General features: G+C 82.7%; 1 protein-coding gene across 2 annotated transcripts in view; it reads right to left on the bottom strand.

The window, feature by feature from the left end:
- LTA4H (leukotriene A4 hydrolase) overlaps positions 1 to 406 on the bottom strand; it is a 25,168-nt gene extending 24,762 nt beyond the window's left edge. Inside the window, exon 1 of one of the 2 annotated variants that reach the window (XM_008050569.1) lies at positions 248 to 406. In XM_008050569.1, the coding sequence (XP_008048760.1) occupies positions 248 to 406 (159 nt within the window). The remainder of the gene's footprint in view (positions 1 to 247) is intronic. The other variant, XM_021708849.1, reaches the window with a different exon arrangement.
- Positions 407 to 618: the final 212 nt, after the last annotated feature.

Raw genomic sequence — 618 nt, 5'->3', positions numbered from 1 at the left:
CGCAAGGCGGAACGCGGCAGGCCGGGGGCGGACGCGGCGCTGGACGCGGGGGCGAGGGCGCGGAGGAGGCCGACGGCGCAGCACGCGGGCGGGCGTGGCGGGGTGCGTGCCGCGGGCGGGTGGGCTGAAGCGGGCAGGGCCCGGGGGTAGGAGCGTCGCGACGGCGGGCGGGCGAGGCGGGCCGCGAGGGGGGCAGGAGCCCCGGGGAGGCCGCGGGGCCGGGGCCGTGGAGCGCGGGGCGTCGTACCAGCCGGCGCAGGGGGCCCTCCCGCGCCTGCACCGTGAGCGCGGCCGTCCCGCGCAGCGCCCGGCGCGCGAAGTCCACGCCGCAGCGCAGGTGCAGGTGCCGGGTGCGACACGCGGACGCCGGGGAGGCCAGCGAGCAGCCGTCCGTCACCTCAGGCATGGCGCCGGCCCGCTCCCCGCGGCCGACGGCGAGCGAGCGCAGCCGCAGGGGCGGGAGATGAGACGGGGGGCGGGGGGCGGGGACTCGCGGGGCACGCCGGGAAGGGAAGTTCCAGGGCGCGCGGGAGGCGCGGGAGAGGCGCGGAGAGGACTCCAAGTCCCGGGGGGCAGCGCGACCCGGCGCGCGCGGGGCCCTCTGGGAGCGCGGGGAGG

This window comes from Carlito syrichta, unplaced genomic scaffold (assembly GCF_000164805.1).
Source record: "Carlito syrichta isolate Samal-C Ts95f unplaced genomic scaffold, Tarsius_syrichta-2.0.1 Scaffold151675, whole genome shotgun sequence".
Lineage (NCBI taxonomy): Eukaryota > Metazoa > Chordata > Mammalia > Primates > Tarsiidae > Carlito > Carlito syrichta.
Note: the sequence above shows the minus strand (reverse complement) of the source record. Positions and strands in the feature narration are given on the sequence as shown.